Source organism: Monodon monoceros, unplaced genomic scaffold (genome assembly GCF_005190385.1).
Source record: "Monodon monoceros isolate NGI ecotype Baffin Bay Population unplaced genomic scaffold, NGI_Narwhal_1 Super_Scaffold_13, whole genome shotgun sequence".
Taxonomy (NCBI): domain Eukaryota; kingdom Metazoa; phylum Chordata; class Mammalia; order Artiodactyla; family Monodontidae; genus Monodon; species Monodon monoceros.
In genome coordinates this window covers 70620641-70638177 of record NW_021703769.1, presented here as the reverse complement: position 1 = coordinate 70638177, position 17537 = coordinate 70620641, and the positions used below count along the sequence as shown (strand labels likewise).

General features: G+C 51.8%; 2 protein-coding genes across 2 annotated transcripts; one reads left to right on the top strand and one right to left on the bottom strand.

Moving 5' to 3' along the window:
* Positions 1-2055: 2055 nt before the first annotated feature.
* On the bottom strand, positions 2056-6194 carry ZNF48 (zinc finger protein 48). Its single transcript, XM_029222361.1, has 3 exons — positions 6028-6194; positions 5774-5867; positions 2056-4654 (listed from the first exon to the last, which is right to left on the bottom strand). The coding sequence occupies exons 2-3, from the start codon at positions 5850-5852 to the stop codon at positions 2853-2855; spliced, it is 1881 nt and encodes a 626-aa protein (XP_029078194.1). The 5' UTR covers positions 5853-5867; positions 6028-6194; the 3' UTR covers positions 2056-2852.
* A 7183-nt stretch (positions 6195-13377) lies between these two features.
* On the top strand, positions 13378-17414 carry SEPTIN1 (septin 1). Its single transcript, XM_029221955.1, has 11 exons — positions 13378-13763; positions 13935-14025; positions 14118-14204; positions 14454-14577; positions 14884-15018; positions 15118-15235; positions 15889-15990; positions 16111-16210; positions 16393-16558; positions 16790-16880; positions 16989-17414. Exons 1-11 carry the CDS (start codon positions 13761-13763, stop codon positions 17073-17075), a joined length of 1104 nt encoding a protein of 367 aa, XP_029077788.1. The 5' UTR covers positions 13378-13760; the 3' UTR covers positions 17076-17414.
* The last annotated feature ends 123 nt before the right edge of the window (positions 17415-17537 follow it).

The window sequence follows — 17537 nt, the reverse complement described above, 5'->3', positions numbered from 1 at the left end:
AGAATCTCACAGTCTAGTAAAGAAGGTGATTTAAAAATATATATGTATATGATATATATATTATATACATATGAAAAGGAAACAATAGGTGTTCTGACAGCCCCCTGGAAGGGAGTGGATGTTGGGTGCAGGCCTCACCAAAGAGATAAATGTAAAGGACCTTCAAAGATGAGTGGGAGTTTGCCAGATGGACAAAGAGGTAGCAGTTTGTGGGACTGTAAACTCTCGTGAAGAGCACATCATGTCCCAAGGACATCGTTCACCAAAGTATTGAGTGAGCCTTATTGTGTGCCAGGCCCCTTTTAGGACTGGGAGGTAGAAAGTTGAATGTGGAAATCTTTATCTTACTTTTCATTATTCTGCATTTCACTATTTGCCTTCAGCCTCACTAGAAGTTTACTTGAGTTCTTGAATCCCAAGGACTTGGTGCATAGAACACACCATCCGCCATCTCATCTCCCACCTCCTCCTTTCTCGGCTTATTCCAAGTCATTCTTTACGTCTTAACATAATTGCCTCTTCTTTGGAGAGGCATTGAACCATGTGGGAGTCTCTCCTGCATGCCTGCTTCCTGCATAGTCTTTACCACGCTTGAAAATATTTGTTCAATGTCTAGCTTCTGCGTAGAAACTGAGGGCAGAAACTTTGTCTTATTCATCTTTCTATGCCCAGTACCCAGCACACAGTAGGTAATGCTGTTGAGTGTCTCTTTATCCTAAAGAAGCTCTCGATGTGTTAAAGGAGCTAAACACATCATATGAAGGGGGTTCTAACCCAAGCTGGAGGTTTAGGGAAGGCTTCTGGGAGGAAGTAACACTTGAGGTGTTTGGATAGGTTAACACGTTGGGAAGGGGGGCATTCCAAGTTAACAAAAACAGAATATTTAAGAGGCACGGGTCTGAAACCACACAAGTGGAAGGCCTTGAATGCCATCTAGGAGTTAAGTTTTATAGAGAGGACATGCGCATATACGGCAGGGTTTTTAATAGGGGAGTGAAGTGGTCAGATTTTACAAAGTTCACTGCAGGCTACGTTGGAGGCCAACCTGGTAGGGAGGTGAGACACGGCAACCAGCAGGGAGGATCTTCCCAAAGCCCCAAAGGCCTCCATTCAGGTCTATGGGTGTTTGTGTGCACTTAGGACAGAAGCCGCTGAGCACTCCAGGCCTGAACTCAAAATTCTGGTATTTCGAATCTGTTTAACAACTTGGCAGGGGTGGGAGGACTGGGAGGACCCGCGCTGCAGCAAGCTTTCATTGGTTTCTAAGGAAGCCCGGCCGACGGTTAAGATGTCGCGAGAGCTTCTACCCGGGGACCGTTCCCGCACGCAAATTAGCTGAGACGCCAAGCCTGCGAAGTTGTAGGGAGTCTTGTACTTCATTTCTTAGATGGGTGAACCGCCCTAGTCTTTTTTGTCCCTGGCCAATCAGGTCAGTTCCTTTTTCCCCTTCCTCCCTATTGGCGCCCTCCTCGGAAAAAGCTAGGAGTTGGAGTCCTGCACCTAATGACGCATGGATGGCTGGGAAATACGGTTGCCTTTTCTGGGGTATAGAGACATCCCCTTGGCCCTGCCTTTGGACTATGCAGCCAAATGACCTGTTTCTCGACAAATAAAAAAAGGGTCACAGGGAGGTGGGGTTTCCCAGAAAGCAGAACATCAGTGTCGGGGTCTTCTGAGCTGGTACCAATTCCTGCCAGCCACTTTTCTCCCGGTACCTGTCGCCATAGCAACAGCGCTCGCAGAACACCCGCCCACCCCCCCACCCCCCACGCTCCCACCGAGTGTTTTTCCTTTTAAGGGTCGCGCTCGAGCCTGTGGCGTAGGTGGCTCCTGTGGGCAGCCAGAACTCAGGTCTGAGGCATCAGCTGACAGGCCTGGTGGCCGTTTTCTTAACCCGTTGTCAGAGCTAAAAAGCAGCTATGACAACCCAACTTCTTTATTTGACAGGGCTCAAAGAGAGCAAGTTTACAACATGGCTTATGGGTTTTGCCTGTGGCGACCCTTCGGCACCTTTTTCACCCCTCACCACGCACACACGCACACAAGAGTCCAAGCCTCAGACAAGAAGCAGTTTATTGGCGAGACACATGGAGATGTGGCTGTCAGGCCTTGGTGCTTCCCTGGCTTCTCATCCCTGTACTGCCCTTCTGCCAGTGTATCTCTGCTGCCATCCACCAGGACCTGGGCTTAGCACCCAGGGCAGATGACTGCTCTTTCTGCTGTCTCTGACCTGTTCTGCCGTGTCCAGGTGTCAGGGCAGTTTGGGCTTCTCCAGGGCAGATAGGTCTGGCCTCTCCAAGTGTCCTCTTCCTGGCTAAGACCACGTCCAGCAGCCTGAGGCTGGGTACTGCCTGCCTCACAATACTCCCACCATCAGTAGGGTGGTCAAGATGGCCTTGCCTCACTCTGTCACCCTAAACTTCAGAAGTCTCATTGTTGAAGCTCATAGGTCTAACAAACCCTGGTTCAGGGTGCTGGTCTCCCAGGGGCAAGGTTGGGAGGGGTCAATTTACAGGTTAAGAGGCAGCAGGAATTTAGAGTTCTTTAAGGGCCCTCAGGCTAAGGTCAGTTTGTTCATCAACAAATATTTATTGCCTACTGTATACTAGGCAGTGTTCTAGAAGCTGGGGGTATAAACCACACTGGCAAGGTCCTGACTGAGCCCAGCCAGGAGTTTCCTGAGCTTCAAGGTCATGGTCTCCAAATCTCTATTGCTATCTATCCACTCCTTTCTCCCATTTGTTTCTTCCCCTCCTTCTCCCTCCCACTGCCTCCCAGGCCCTTTCTTCTCTGCTTAAGCAGCAGATACCCTCCCCTTTGGTCTCCTGGGCCTCCACCCACCCTGGACCCCATCATTCCAGTCCCGTTGGTGGCTCCTCTTTGAGGGGCCTTGCCCGACCATCCCCTGTCCCAAAGGGCCTCAAGACCAGGTGCCCACGCTGGTGTTTGATGCGGGCAGAACTGTCACCAAAACCCTTGCCACACTCTGCACACTTGTATGGCTTCTCCCCGGTGTGTGTGCGCCTATGTTTGACTAGATCCGAGCTCCGGGGAAACTCCTTCCCACAGAAGCCACACACGTGGGGCTGGCTGGGCCCAGAGGGCTGAGCCCGGACTCGGGATCGAGGGGCCGTGGGTGCTGAGCCAGGGGGGTTGTGTGGCCTCAGGAGAGTGGATGGTGGTGGTGGCCGAGCCCGTTCACCACGGTGGGTGCGGAGATGCTTGACTCGGGCAGAGCTGTCGGCAAAACCCTTGCCGCATTCAGGGCAGAGGTAGGGTTTTTCCCCCGTGTGTACACGATGGTGTTTCACCAGGTCCGAGCTTCGGCGGAAACCCTTGCCACACTCAGGGCACTTGTGGGGCTTGTCACCCGCCAGCGGTGGAGGTGGCTCCCCAGCCTGTGGGCCCCCAGGCTCCGGCTCCAAGCCAGGCAGGCCGAAAGGGCCATCACCTGAGTGCGAAGGGCTTCGAGGCGTCAGCGGGGGGCTGGTGCCAAGGGGAGGTGGGGGTGGGCTTGAGCTGGGGGGTGGGCTGGGGATCAGGGGGGCGAGGGGGTAGCCTGGGAAGCTGAAGTCCTGGGGCTCCGCGTGAGTGAGGCGGTGGCGGAAAAGGGTGGAGCTGAGGCTGAAGGTGCGGGCACACTCTGGACAGGCATGAGGCCTCTCGCCACTGTGGGTGCGGAGGTGCTTGACCCGGGCGGAGCTGTCAGCGAAGCCCTTGCCACACTCGGGGCAGAGGTAAGGCTTCTCTCCTGTGTGTACCCGCAGGTGCTTCACCAGATCTGAGCCCCGGGCAAACTCCTTTCCACACACATCACAGCCAAAAGGCTTGGGCCCCAGGTGACTGCGCTGGTGGCTCAGGAGGCTGCAGCTGAGTACAAATCTTTTGCCACAGTCAGTGCAGATGTATGGCTTATCCTGGGCCTTAGGTCCCTGTGCGGCTGCCGTGGCTGCTCGAGATGGCAGCCGTCGGGGCACCACGGGCCGGGGGGGCTGCTCCCCCCGGTGTGTCCGCTGGTGCTTTATGCGGGCAGAACTGTCACCAAAGCCCTTGCCACAGACCCCGCACTTGTAGGGCTTCTCGCCTGTGTGTGTCCGCTGGTGTTTCACCAGGTCAGAGCTCTGCCGGAAGCTCTTGCCGCACTCACCGCAGATGGTGGGGCGCTCACCAGCAGGGATCCTGGATCGAGGAATCTTTGGGGGGCCCTGGGCTGGTGGCCGGGCTCTGTAGGGCTTTTCACCACTATGAGTTCGCTGGTGTTTGATACGGGCAGAGCTATCCCCAAAGCCCTTGCCACAGACCCCACACTTGTAGGGCTTCTCCCCTGTGTGGGTTCGCTGGTGTTTCACCAGATCTGACATCTGCCGAAAGCTCTTGCCACACTCGCCGCACACGGCAGCCCGATCACTAGCCTGGCCCCAGCGTGGTTCTCCCAGGAGCCGAGGGCCTCTGTCCCGGGCCTGTGGTTTCCCAGGTCCCACTCTCTGGACCCACAAGTCATCCCAGGTCTGAATGCCTTCGGGTTTGAGAGAGGCATTTCCTACTTCATGACCTGGGGCCAAATCTTCCTCTTCCTTGAACCCCAAGTCATCCTCCTGTGGGGCATGTTCAAACTCATCTGGCTGAGAAATCTCCACGTTCTCACTCCCTAGACCTGGGGAAAGAAAAAGGAGTTGTAGACCCTGCCCTTTGGCTATCTTTGATAGCAACCTCCCCAGAAAGGCGTCCTTGACCATCTGTGGTTGCAAGGATCTCTCTTGCTCTCTCTCCTCTGAATTTCTGAAGCACTTATTATTGTCTGTGCCTCTCAGTAACAGTAACTTCCTTTTACCGTGCCCTTCATATGTGCCAATAACTTAACCAAGCATTACTGAATCCTTGCAAACAATCCTATGAGGTAATACTGTTAACTACCCCCATTTTACCCAACATGGAGACTCTGAGAATTTAAGTCACTTGCTCAAAGTGAGTTATAAAGTAGCAAAACCAGGTTTCTAACTCAGGTCTGTCTGATTCTCAAGCCTGTGTTAACCCCTACATTATATTGCCTGGTATTTGCTAATTACATTATATCTTTTTTATATTAGCCCAGTCTGTAACTTATTACTTCAATCATCTTGTGTGTACCTGAGAGAACCCAGACACACACCTGTCCCTCAGGATGGGTAAGAGAGATAGGCACAAAAAATTATAATTGCAGGCTCAGAATAACTGTGCTGTCACGAGAGAGAGGAAATAAAGAGACAGGGCTGGGCTTTCACAGCAGAGAAAAGAGTAAACCATGGAAAGGGATGCTGAGACTAGATTAAGCATGTAAGATCTGGATTGAACACTAGGCTAAGGCTTTTAATTAGTAGCAGAAGGGAGCTAGGGAAGGTTTTTGTGAAGGGAGACAGGATTAGATCTGGACTTCGATCAATGTGGCTGCACAGTGCATCACTGGAGAGAAAAGGGCTGAGGGGAGGCTGCTGCAATTGCCGGGATGAGACAGAATGAGGCCTGAAGTAGGGCAGAGGCAGCAAGCCTGCTGATCACTGTCGGGGACGGGGAGGGAGTCCTTGAAATGATGCCCCTCAAGGCCTGGCGCATAGTAGGTGCTCAGAAACACTGGCTCCATCCCTTGGCTTTTGCTCCCCTCCTCCCCCCCCCCCCCCCCCCCCCCGGAAGCACAGTTCATGTCCGATTTTTCTGGGTCTGGGCCAGGCAGAGCCCAGCACCGGGGTCCTCACCCGGCCATTACCTGCCCACGGCGGTGCACCGCTTTGGCCCTCACCTGTGCGGGTGCCTCTCAGCTGCTCCCTGTCCTCTGAGCCATGGAGATCCGCGCCCCAGGTCCCCACCGAGCGCTCCATCGCCGGCACGCCGCCCTGAGCAAGGGGACAGACACAATTTCACGGTCACACAGCCATGTGCGGACGGCGGCGCCCTGCCCTCTGCTGGCCGGCACGGGGACCGGGCAGCGTTCGGGTCCGAGGTGCGGGCGCGGCTCCCGGTGATCCCCGCCCGCGCCGCCAGCCGCCCCTGCACCTGCTGCTCCTTCCAGAGCGCAGCCGCTCCCCTTCTCCTCCCGCCGCCGCCGCTGCAGCAGCCGCCTCCGCCACCCCGGCGCCCTCCGGAGCTCCTCGGCGGGGCTCCGTTGCCCGCGCCGCCAACGGCTCGGGGATGTGGGCTCGGCGCCAAACGGGGAGGGGCTCCGTCCCAGGCGTTCCCCTGGGGCGGCCGCCAGGGGCGGGGACGGGAAGCGGAAGCGCCGGGTGGCACCCGGCCGCTCTAGGACCTTGGAGGAGCTGCACGCTTGTGGGGGCAACCCTCGTCCTCCAGAGCTCTGTGGCCGGCGGGCAGCCGCGTGCCGCGGAGAGGGCTACTCTGAGCCGAGGACAGTTGCCCGAACTCGATGGTATTAACCGTGTGCCTCCTGGTCTGGAGCTGGATGTGGTGGGCCGAAGACTTCTTAATTGTCGCTGTGTCGGGCCACCCGCGCGGAACTCCGGAGCTGGCCAACAGCGCCAGCCACCCCGGCCCGGAGAGACAAAGAGAGATCCAAAGGCCGACCCGGGGAAAGGGGTGGGGGAAAGACCAAGGCAGACAAAGGGCGGCAGAGGGCGGCGGAGACCCCAGATGGGGCGGGGGCGGGGCGCCGAGACACGGGAAACAAAGCGGGACCGGTCGGCGAGGCAGAGGGCCGCGCGTGGGGGCTGGGCTGGGCTGGGGGAGACAGGCAGTAGCGGGAGCTAGTGGCAGACGCCAGATAAATGCTGAGGAGAGGCAGGCCGATGGACACAGACCTGGATCCGGAGTCGTAACCTAAGAGCCCTGAATCAGAGAGGATGCAAAGGCAGAGAGACAGAGACTGCAGCAGACCAGAAACACAAGAGCAAAAGATTGGCCGCCAGAAACAAACACATGTAGAAACAGATAAGAGAGACATAAAGTCGTTGAAGCAAAGTCGGAAGAACTACAAGAAAAGGCAGGGAACCTGGAGAGAAACAGAGGCAGAGGAACGAAGAGTGAAACAGGCAGAGACAAAGAGAGACAGGGACACAAAGAAAGAGGCCATGGGGAGACTAGGGACAGGTCTACAGCCCTACCAAGGGAGCCCAGGGAGAGGCTAAAACATTAAACCCTGTTTCCCAGCTTGGTGGGACCCTGGCTGGGGCTGTGTTCCAGTGGTCCCAGGGGAGTGATCCCCAGTATCTGTACTCTGGGCAAGGTTGCGTTTGGGGAGGGGGTGGGGTGCCTGTAAATGTCTGCAGCCCATCTAATGATGGAGAGGGGTAACCAAGGTTTGTATATTAATGAACATTTATTAGCACCTCAGTGCTATGTCAAGAGTTTGATAAAGAGATTAAACACGTGTAAGAGTTGTCCTTGGGGTGCTACCAGTTTAAAGGGGCAAGCAAACAAATCATGATAAATAAGAACAAAAAGGGCGTGAGAGAGTTACGTTCACCGATTCAAGATAGTAGGAAGAGTTCTTATTTGTGGGAATGAATCTGTGTGGTTTTGTGTACCTGGTATGCATGAATGTTAGACATGGGTAAACATGGAGCACAAGTCAATCAACACATACTTATGGATCATCAACCATAAGTCTAGACCCTGGAAATACAAAGAAATCCCTCAGGGAGCTCTCTCTGCTCAGTAGAACATGGAGACATACAGATGATATGACAGATTGTATACCGACCTAATAAACAAAGATGTGATAGGAATGCAGTACAGAGAGAGAGAGACCTGTAGAGTTTAGTGGCTGTAGACACTGTCTTTAAGTTCATTCATGCAGAGTTTGATTCCTGACCTTGTCATTTGCTCCCATTTAACCTTGGGTGGGGAAGTTACTTCTGTTTCCTGAACTGTAAAATGGGGATAATACTTAATTTGAATGGTTGAGGTGTAAAGTACTTAGTAAAAAATATCAGTTATTACTCTTTGGGCTGAGGTAACCAAGGAAGAAGGTGGCATTTTTGAGCTGATCCTTTCAGGACAGGTAAGATTTCAGCCAAGTCCAGAGCCTGGCTGAAGTGGGCCTAAAATGAAGAACTCCAGGCAGAGGGAATGAAATGAACAATGGCCCACATACTAATTGCAAACCTACTATGTGCTAGAAACTTGGGATCCAAAGATGATTAAGATCTATCCTCAAAGAGGAAGATAGATAATAGTTCTGTTTTAATGTGTCAGAAGTTTACATAATAGGAAAGTAGTGGAAGCTGCAGATGAGATGGTAAGTTAATCACCTGTTCCACAAACATTTCCCGGGGTCCAATATGTGCCAAGCACATGTGCTGGGAAACGGAGGTAAGAGGGCACCAAAATGGCAAAGAGCCAGCCCCTCTTGGAGGAAACCCCCAAAGGCTGGCCAGCCCGCATGCCATACTCACTTGGAGAGCTAGCTCTGACTTTGAGAAGACAAAGCCTGGAGTTATTGGGTCTGAACCTGAACTCAGGTCTAAAGACATAGAAACCCTCTCAGGGATGTCTGGTAGGGCCATAGGCAGCTATGAAGATATGATGGAGAGATGAAAAAGAACTAATCCAGATGATTATTAAATGGGAAGACTGCTGTCTACCATTCACTGCCCTATAGGAAACTCAAGGGGGGATCTTCCTTTCTACAAACAGGCCCCAAACCTTATCACAGGAATGATTGGGCATAATTTGTTGGAGTTAATAAGCATGTAAATGGAATATTGTGTCACTGCTAATTCATATCATCTCTGCACTTAACCAAGCCAAGAGCCTTTTCTGAGGGCATTTATTAGTATGCACAAACGCCTTAAATATGTGACTTCCTTTGACTCAGTAATTCCCCTTATAGAAATGAGGCCCAAGGAAATGGTTGGACAAGTGCACAATGATAGCACCACAAACACAGTCATCCCAGCTCAGTGTTGTTTATCACAGGGAAGAATGGGAATCAGCCTGAATACTAAGCATCTAGAAAAATGATAATGTAGATGTGTATTTGTGATCATAGACATAACATATAAGGTGACGGAAACAGGTTTCCAAAGTTATGATCCTAGTTTTGTGAATATATATTTATTCATATGTACAGGCATATGAGAAAATCTAGAAGGATGAAAATCAAAATGAGGATATATCATGGAATGATATTAGATGTAAATTTTTCTAACCATTTGCATATTTTTCCCTGAGAATATGTATTGGTTATACAGTAAATAAATGAATATAAATGCCATTTTTCTCTTTTTTCTTTTTTTTATTGAGGTATAGTTGATTTACAATATTATGTAAGTTTCAGATGTACAACCTAGTGATTCACAATTTTTTTGGTAAATATTTATTTTATTTATTTTCCTTATCTTTTTGGCTGCATCGGGTCTTAGTTGCAGCACACGGGATCTTCGTTGAGACATGTGGGATCTTTCAATGCGGCGTGCCATCTCCTCTTTGTGGCCCTTAGGCTTCTCTCTAGTTGTTGTGTGCGGGTTTTCTCTCTCTAGTTATGGCGCGCAGGCTCCAGAGCGCGTGGGCTCTGTAGTTTGCGGCACGCAGGCTCTCTCCTTGAGGCACGAGGGCTCAATAGTTGTGGCGCGCGGGCTTAGTTCCTCCGAGGCATGTGGGATCTTAGCTCCCCGACCAGGGATCAAACCCATGTCCCCTGCATTGGAAGGCGGATTCTTTATCACTGGACCACCAGGGAAGTCCCAGTGATTCACAATTTTTAAAGATTATACTGCATTTATAGTTATTATAAATTGGCTGTATTTCCTGTGCTGTACAATATATCCTTGTAGCTTATTTTAGTTTGTACCTCTTAATCTCTCAGCCCTATCTTGCCCTTCTCCTTTCCCTCTCCCCACTAGTTTATTCTCTAGATGTGTGAGTCTGTTTTGTTGTATTCGATAGTTTTTTTTTGTTTTTTATATTCCATATATAAGCGATAATATATAGTGTTTGTCTTTGTCTGACTTATTTCACTAAACATAACACCCTCCAAGTTCATCCATATTGTTGCAAATGGCAAAATTTCATTCATTTTTATGGCTGAGTAGGTAGTATTTCATTACGTGTGTGTGTGTTTGTGTATGTATATATATATATTTTTTATATATGTATATATAATACCATATCTTCTTTATCCATTCATCTGTTGATGGACACTTATGTTGCTTCCATATCTTGGCTATTGTAAACACTGCTGCTATGAACATTGGGGTGCACGTATCTTTTTGAATTAGTGTTTTCGTTTTCTTCGGATATATACCCAGGAGTGCTATTGCTGGATCATATGGTAGTTCTATTTTTAGTTGTTTGCAGAACCTCCATACTGTTTTCCACATTGGCTACACCAATTTATATTCCCACCAACAGTGTACAAGGGTTCCCTTTTCTCCACATCTCGCCAACATTTGTTATTTGTGGTCTTTTTGAATGATAGCCATTCTGACAGGTGTGTACATGTTATTTTCTTAAATATTATTTGAATAATTCAGGGACAAGCTGATTAGAGTCTGAACCCAGGGCAGGGGCAAGACGGTGAAGGGTGTAGAAAGGAGGGGCCAATTTTTCTCATGGATAGAAAGGACTTGGAAACCAATTGGATATACTTGTGGAGAGCAAAGGAGGGAGGAGTTCAGAGTTTTAACTAGGATGGTAGGGCTGCTCAGCCTGGTGAGAAATGCAGGGGGAAGGGTTGTGGTGCAGGGGGAAGGGTATAATTATCCCTTCCCTTGGCTTCTCAAAGTACTCTGTTTATCTCATTATTACACTACATTTTTAGCACCAGTGCCGTGTGTCACTCTTGCTTGTGGCTGTCTCTGTCTCCCCAGAGGGCGGCAACCCTGGCTGATTCACTCTCTCTGGATTCTCAGCAACTAATGCAGAAGAGCAGTAGCTAGATTGGAGCTAGCGGCACTGTTTCACCCCTCAGCTCATGTAATAGCAATAACTAGCGTTATGTGTGAGCTCATCTTTTATGCCAGGCACTGCTGAGAACTTTATATGTGTTAGGTATATAATCCTCGTCATGCCCCTATGAAGTGAAATTATTAATAGCATTATTTAACAGATACAGAAACGAAGTCACTGAAAAGCTAAAGATGCCCAAGGTCACACAGCTCTTAATTATTCTATGTCTTTATAATCATGAAACTTGAACAACTTCTGTGAATTCAGTGTGGTGGGAGCGTCCAATCCCATATGGTAGATGAGGAAAGTAAGGCCCAGAGAGGTGATTTTTCCAAGGTTACATGAAAGGAGCAGTACTAGAAATGAGGTTGAAGTAAGGAAAAGGTGGTAGCATGGATGGATCTTAAAAGATAGCGCTGATTGAAAAAAATTAACAAACAGAAATACATATTAGTATATACATATATAGCTATTTGTGTAAACATGTACTATGCACTGCACATTTTTCAAAATGTGTACAAACTAAAAAATTACACATTAAGCACATTAGAGTGGTTGCCTTAGGCTGAGGAGAGGAAATGAGTGAGCTATGAGGTGGTATAACAGAGCACCACAGACTAGGAGTCTTAATCAACAGATGTTTATTTTCTCATAGTTCTGGAGACTGGAAGTCCAAGATCAAAATGCCAGCAGGGTTGGTTTCTGGTGTGGCCTCTTTTCTTGGGTTGCAGACAGCCACATTCTCACTGTGTCCTCACGTGGCCTTTCCTTTGTGCATGTGCAGAGAGAGATTGCTGGTGTCCCTTCTTATAAGGACACCAGACCTATAGAATCAGGGCCCCACCCTTCTGACCTCACTTAACCTTATTTCCTCCTTAAAGGTCTTACCTCCAAATATAGTCATATTGGGGGTTAGGGCTCCAACACATGAAGTGGGGGGTAGGGGGACACAATTCAGTCTATAACAGGGGCTAAATGGGAAATAATAAATAGAACCATGAAGAATAGAGAAAGAAAATGGGGTTGGAGCAATAGGCAGGATCCAGATTGAGCAAGGCCTTATAGGCCATACTAAGGGGACTCGCTTTAAAGTTTCAGAGAGGTCACTCAGTTCATAAATGCTAAAGCTAGGGTATGTGTGTGTGTGTATATATATATATATATATATATATATATATATAGTATATTGTATACATAACTGATTAACTCCAAAGCCCATGTCATCCGAAACCACTCTGAGTCCTGATAACAAAATATAAATGTGTGTATTTCATCTTACTATGAAAAAAATGGAGTTCAGAGAGGGCAAATCACTTGCCCAAGGTCACACAGTAAGTGGGAGAGCTGAGGTTTGGGAAGTTCTTTCTGACTCCAAAGCCAAGCTCCTTTTTTTTTTTTTTTTTGCGGTACGCGGGCCTCTCACTGTTGTGGCCTCTCCCATTGCGGAGCACAGGCTCCAGACGCAGGCTCAGTGACCATGGCTCACGGGCCCAGCCGCTCTGCCGCATGTGGGATCTTCCCGGACTGGGGCACGAACCCGTGTCCCCTGCATCGGCAGGCGGACTCTCAACCACTGCGCCACCAGGGAAGCCCAGCCAAGCTCCTTTTACAAGTTCTGCAGCCTGCCAGCCTTTGTCCCAGACTAACTTCAATCACTCACTCTTTCGTGCATTCATTTATCTAGTATATTATTTATTGGCACCTTCTTTATTTTTTCTTTCTTTCTTTTTTTTTTGCCGTACGCAGGCCTCTCACTGTTGTGGTCTCTCCCATTGCAGAAAACAGGCTCTGGATGCACAGGCTCAGCGGCCATGGCTCATGGGCCCAGTCGCTCCGCAGCATGTGGGATCTTCCCGGGCCGGGGCACGAACCCGTGTCCCCTGCATCGGCAGGCGGACTCTTAACCACTGCGCCACCAGGGAAGCCCTATTGGCACCTTCTTTGTGCCAGGCCCTGTGCAAGACACCAGGGATATAGAAATTAGAAGACATGGTCCCTGTCCTCAGAAAACTCAGCGGGGAGTAGAAGAGACATCCAGATAAGCAAAGGTGGGCAATGGAGGGGCCTGTGAAAGGTGCTGGGGAGTCCAGAGGATGGAAAATGACTCTGCCTGGGGTGGGTGGGGAAGGTTTCATAGAGGAGGAAGAAGAGTCCTTTGAATCAAACCCTAGAAGGATAAAGAGCAGTTCACCTGGTGCAGAAGAAGGTAAAGTTCAATATACACAGAGCCTAGGATATGGGCACTCACTAAGGGTGAGTGAAAGATGGGGTGATGAGGTCAGATGGGGGAGGCTTTGGCTGCCAAGTCAGGACTCAGAATTGATTCTGAGACCACTGGGAAGCCCATGAAGGGTTTCAAGCAGGGGAGTGCCTTGGCCAGGATTCTGAAGGACAGTCTCTCTAGAAGAGGTGTCCAAAGACCTGAAGTCCTTTTAAGAATCCAGTGCAAGAGCTGGCGAGGAAAATTGATTGCCCCTCCCACCCTCAATCTTTCTTATGGCTTTTGGTCCACTCAGACCCTTGGAACATTTTTTTTTTTAACCACCTCTGTCAAAGCCTTCATCTCACTTGCTAGAGACACCAACCCACTTCCTTCCTCTCTGCTTACACCCTACCTCCCACCAGGGTGATGGGGTTACAATGGGGCTTGGAATAAAGGTGTACAGAGAACAGAGGGGTTGAAGCTTCCTATTGGGGTTATGGGCAAAGGTATCCAGGAATTGAGGACCACAGCTGTTCTTGGTCTCGGCTTTTCCCACCTGTCCGGGCCAGTTTGAGCATCTCAGCTTCCTACATTGCCCGCCCCCTTGTTTGCCGCCCTCAACTTCCTGCCCCACCAGAGGAAGTGGGGAGAGACAGCAGGTGCAGCGACAGCTATCGGGGCCATGGTGAGTCTTTATGCCCAGGAATCCAGGCATCTCTGCCCCCAGTCCCCTACCCCCAGGTTAGCCAGGTCAACCCACAATAGGCTGACTTCTCCTAGCCTCTGAGATCAGGTTATCCTGGGGGCCCTGCCTGCTGCCCCCAGCAGCCTCATATTGTCCACCCCCTGCCAACAGGACAAGGAGTATGTGGGTTTCGCCGCCCTCCCCAACCAGCTGCATCGCAAGTCCGTCAAGAAGGGGTTTGACTTCACACTCATGGTGGCAGGTCTGGGGGTTTTGGAGAGGGGCCTGGCAAGGGGTCCTCAAGAGACCTTGGCTGTCCCCTCACCTGACCAGTTGGGCCTGTCTTGTCCACAGGGGAGTCAGGCCTGGGAAAATCTACCCTCATCAACAGCCTATTTCTCACCAACCTCTATGAGGATCGGCAAGTCCCAGAGGCCAGGGGTAAGACCCCCTCCTCACCGTGCTCTCCAGGCACTCTGACCCCCTCCTCCCATGTCCCTAGACTGCACTCTCTTCCTTTCCATCTGGGTTTCCCATGACATTCTGGGGGACTCAGGCAGCTCACTGCTTTTCTCCGAGACTCACTCTCCTCCCCTGAAAAATGGGTGGAGGCAACTGTGAGCCTGAGAAAGGAAATTAGTCCTGCCTCAGGCTCCTACCCAGCTCCCTGACCTCTCCCCATCCTCATAGCTCGCTTGACACAAACACTGACCATCGAGCGCCGGGGCGTGGAGATCGAGGAGGGGGGTGTTAAGGTGAAGCTGACCCTGGTGGACACGCCTGGCTTTGGGGACTCAGTGGACTGTTCAGGCTGGTGAGGAACGGGGGAGGACCTGGGGCTCAGCTTCCCAACGTGGCTACTCTGGAGACTGAGGGGTCAGATTATGGGCTGGTCTGCCCTGCCCTACCCCCGCCCCCCGCCAAAGGTGGGGCCTGTTTCTGGTGGCCTTGTGGCCCAAAGTGCCCTGTGCTTCCCGACATCTCACCTGCCAGTTTCCTCTTATGTCTTTGGTTGGAGCCAAAGAAACTACTTCCCACACCCACAGTCCTGGCTAGCCTGTCCCCTTCCCTGTGCTGTGGTCCCTGTTCTCTGACTTGCCGCTCTCTCCCCACACCCCAGCTGGCTGCCCGTGGTGCGCTTCATTGAGGAGCAATTTGAGCAGTATCTTCGGGATGAGAGTGGCCTGAACAGGAAGAACATCCAGGATTCCCGTGTCCACTGCTGCCTCTACTTCATCTCACCTTTTGGCCGGGGGTCCGAGGGGCACCCTGGGGAGTTGGGACATTTGGGGAGGGCTGGAGGGGGAGTGTCTCTGTGCCCTGAAACTGAGCCCTGACCAATCCCTGGGTGCAGGCTCCGGCCCCTAGATGTGGCCTTCCTCCGGGCGGTGCATGAGAAGGTCAACATCATCCCAGTCATTGGCAAAGCAGATGCCCTGATGCCTAAGGAAACACAGGCCCTCAAGCAGAAGGTGTGTGTGGTGGCCTCTGACATTTGGCCTCACATGAAGCCAAAAGTCATGATCAAAATCGAACTCAGCCTTGACTTCTTTGATCTTGGGGTAGCCCTTTTGGAGCGTGATGTGTCAGGCTAGACTGTGGAAGAAAGTTTCTGAGGAAGGTGGGTCATAAGCTGCCTAAGGAAGCCATGTCTCTGGAGGTTTGGAATAGAATCCCTGGGCTGGATGCTTGGCTAAGGCCTGTCTGAGGCCAGGGGTGTAGACATAATGACCAATATTATCCTTCTGGCCCCAGGATGCTGACTGCCCCACCCCCCCACCTTCCCACCCCCCTGTGTCTTCAGAGCCCTTTCCCACTGTTTCCACTTATGCCTCTCTCTCCTGATCTTTCGGTATCTGCTCAGCTTCAAAACTTCCCAGGCATCAGTCTTCCCATTAGGGTAACTGTCTCAGTTTTTCACCATCTACGTCTCTGTCTCTCGTTGTTTGAGATTTTGTTTTCAGTCATCCCGTATGTCCATCTTTCACCATCTCTGTCTTTCATGTCTTCCTCTCTGTCTCTTCCACCCCGTGTCTGCATCTATATCTCACTGTCTCTGGTCATGCAATGCCTGTGGTTCACAGTCTCTGTGTTTCTCACCGTCTCTGCATCTGTCTCCTCCAAGATCCGGGAACAGTTGCAGGAGGAGGAGATCAATATCTACCAGTTCCCCGATTGTGACTCTGATGAGGATGAAGACTTCAAGAGGCAGGATGCGGAGATGAAGGTGCAGAGGCAAAGGAGGAAGGGGCAGAGAAGTCAGGGAGGGCGGATGTGGAGGTGGGAGCTGAGAAAGAGGTTTCTGCCCAAAGGGGACCAACGGTGATCGCTGACTCCTGCCCTCTAGGAAAGCATCCCTTTTGCTGTCGTCGGTTCCTGCGAAGTAGTGAGGGACGGCGGGACCCGACCGGTGAGGGGACGCTGCTACTCCTGGGGCACCGTGGAGGGTGAGTAAGGCCAGGAACGCATTCTGAGGCCAGCAGGGAGCCCAGGACGCCTCCGAGTCAACCGCGCCCAACAGGTGAAGTTGGGGAGAGTTCTGGTCCCGGGGGTCCTAAAAGTCAAAAGAGGGGTCCTTGGGCAGCAGACCCGACCCAAGCCCCCCGACTCTTGCCGGTCCGCCCCCCAGTGGAGAACCCACATCACTGCGATTTCCTGAACCTGCGACGGATGCTAGTGCAGACACACCTGCAGGACCTGAAGGAGGTGACGCATGATCTGCTCTACGAGGGCTACCGGGCGCGCTGCCTACAGAGCCTGGCCCGGCCTGGGGCGCGTGATCGAGCCAGCCGTAGGTGAGAGCCAGAGCTGACTCCTAGGTGCTTCCAAGGCTCCGCGCTCACCATCCATGACCCCGGCCTTCACCTTCTAGACCTCTCTCCCGGAGCCTTTCTTTCCCTACCCACTTTGCTTATGGCCTTAACCTGAAGGACATGGTCCCGCCAAACCCCAGGCCCTGCCTCGCCGCAGTGACTCACAACCACGGTTCTCGACTTTGATTCCTGCCCCTTTCCTCCACCCCCTAGCAAGCTCTCCCGCCAGAGCGCCACAGAGATCCCGCTGCCCATGCTGCCTCTGGCCGACACGGAGAAGTTGATCCGCGAGAAAGACGAAGAGGTGAGCAAGCACCTCTCTTTCCCCCAGATCAAGGCCCCAAATCCTCTTCGAAGTCCCTTTCTGGCCTTGCCCGCCCAGTCCCACTGCCTGCAATCTTGCCCCGCACAGCTGCGCCGCATGCAAGAGATGCTGGAGAAGATGCAGGCCCAGATGCAGCAGAACCAGGCTCAGGGCGAGCAGTCGGACGCTCTCTGAGACCCCCGCCCGGACCCTACTTTACCTCGCCTCCGCCTTCAGTTCGTCTCTTGTCCAATCCTCGAGCCCTAGGCTGCCCGGCGCTTAATCCCGGAGCCCCAGCCTGTAAGGCCCGCCCTTGCAAGGGGTTAGCGGGCTAGCAGGTTCTCCCAATCCTGGAGTGTGTAGCCCCGCCTTTGGCTCCGCCCCGACCCCGCCTTGGCTCCGCCCCAATCCGCCTCGGCCCACCTAGCGAGCCAGAGCTTCCCTCCCATCCCCTAACTCTCCCGGCCCCTAACTCTCCCACCCCGCCCCACTTCACCCAAACTGCGACTTCAATAAAAACTGAATTTCCCTGAGGCCACGCAAGTCTTCTCTTTCCCAGCGGGAATAAGCGGCGGGCGTAGCGGGTGGAACCGTTCCACCCAGGCCTCTGGGCCACTATTTATTCATTCATTTGCTGGGCACTCGTTTCGTGCCAGC